Source organism: Colletotrichum acutatum (assembly GCF_030867785.1).
Source record: "Colletotrichum acutatum strain CBS 112980 chromosome Unknown BDZ83scaffold_321, whole genome shotgun sequence".
Taxonomy (NCBI): Eukaryota; Fungi; Ascomycota; class Sordariomycetes; order Glomerellales; family Glomerellaceae; genus Colletotrichum; species Colletotrichum acutatum.
Genome location: NW_026849315.1, coordinates 4271 through 5698, shown reverse-complemented (window position 1 = coordinate 5698; position 1428 = coordinate 4271). Strand labels below are relative to the sequence as shown.

Sequence of the window (1428 nt, the reverse complement as noted above, 5' to 3'; positions counted from 1 at the left end):
ATGGGTTACTACTGCTCCAACTACTACGTATGTCTTCTCAAAGGTCACGAGATAGTGCGCTCAGTTGGCTCACGTGACACTCTACAGGGCTCCATCCACTGCCACAATACAGTCTCCCGCTTTGGCGATAGATGTCATCTCTGCGCAGTATGTGAAAGCCCTTCTACCAACAGCTTCCCAGGATCTCACATTTTACCGTCACAGGCATCAAAAAGAGGCGCTTCCATTAAAGATGGTCTACTTTCCGAGGCCGAGCGATGGGGTTCATCCACCCCCCGGCCCACCCACGGCGATCGCCGGGTCGAGCGGGCCAGCCGCCCGGCCCGGGACTCAAGAGTGAAGAACTGAGGCAACTACATGAATGATTTGACGCATAACATTTTAACGACCAAATTTGAGAGGAATTAGAAAGACGTGAGCCAGAAGCGAGCAATCAGCGCAGTCCAGGAGGAGGAAGCATATCCAATGGTCGGGAACGGGTGTGTGATACACAGGCGTTCAAAAAGCTCAAACGGACCCCGCGAAGCGAGACGGTCCAAGCATTGTTCTTTCATTTGGGGCACAATTATGGAGTGAGGCCTACCAACCGATGAGCCTCTCATTCAAAATGTTAGATAACGACATACCAATTTAATTGATTTGCCATAATCGCAAACATTTGATCAAAATATGCGATACACATTCGACCATGAAGACTCTCATGAGGCTTCGACGCGGTACCTACTCGTTGGGCAAGTCATATTGGCACGGCCGTGCCAATGTCGAGTCAGAGTACTCCGCTAACTCTAAACTGACGCGCCGCTGTGATGGCCATGACCTCTTGAACGTACTTAAGGTTTTCATGTCACTGGACGACTGGACTGATATCGTGAGGGGGCGGTATCGACAACTTTGGGAAGCCGATGCTCGAACTTTAGACAGGTCATCCTTCAAGCCAGACTCAATAAGGGCAACGTAAGCAAGGTAAACCAGAGTCTGTGTGTGCGAGCTGCAAGGCTACAATGCCCGTATTTCTAAATCTAGGGACCCGTAACCATGGCAGGGGTGTGCCGTGTCCCGAAACCTCATCACATCAAACAAACCCAGCTCAGTTGAACTCAGAAACACCGCCCCAACAGTTCGGCTTAGACATATCCACCAGCTAACTCTATGGCGTGGGCAGTAAATGCCTCCCCTCTGCCGACGGAAAGCAAACTTTCTGGGAGAACTCGAGTCAAAGTTGAAAGTTCACAGAGGAGCAATCTTGTGTCATAGAAATCTCAACTTGTCTGATCAAATGGCTGGAAAGAAAAAGGTTCAAACCATGACAGGTGGGCCTATGGAAAGGGTTTGTTTCAGAACCTGCGGCAGATCCACGAACAACGCACTACTACGCAGCAATCCTCTCAAACATTGCACGTGATTCTCGAACATCCAGCTGTCAGAAGA

The 1428-nt window shown here is 50.0% G+C and overlaps 1 protein-coding gene across 1 annotated transcript; it reads left to right on the top strand.

Moving 5' to 3' along the window:
* On the top strand, positions 1-348 carry BDZ83DRAFT_595790 (uncharacterized protein; the record flags this gene model as incomplete). Its single annotated transcript, XM_060506822.1, has 3 exons — positions 1-27; positions 88-147; positions 205-348. 3 exons carry the CDS (start codon positions 1-3, stop codon positions 346-348), a joined length of 231 nt encoding a protein of 76 aa, XP_060357094.1.
* Positions 349-1428: the final 1080 nt, after the last annotated feature.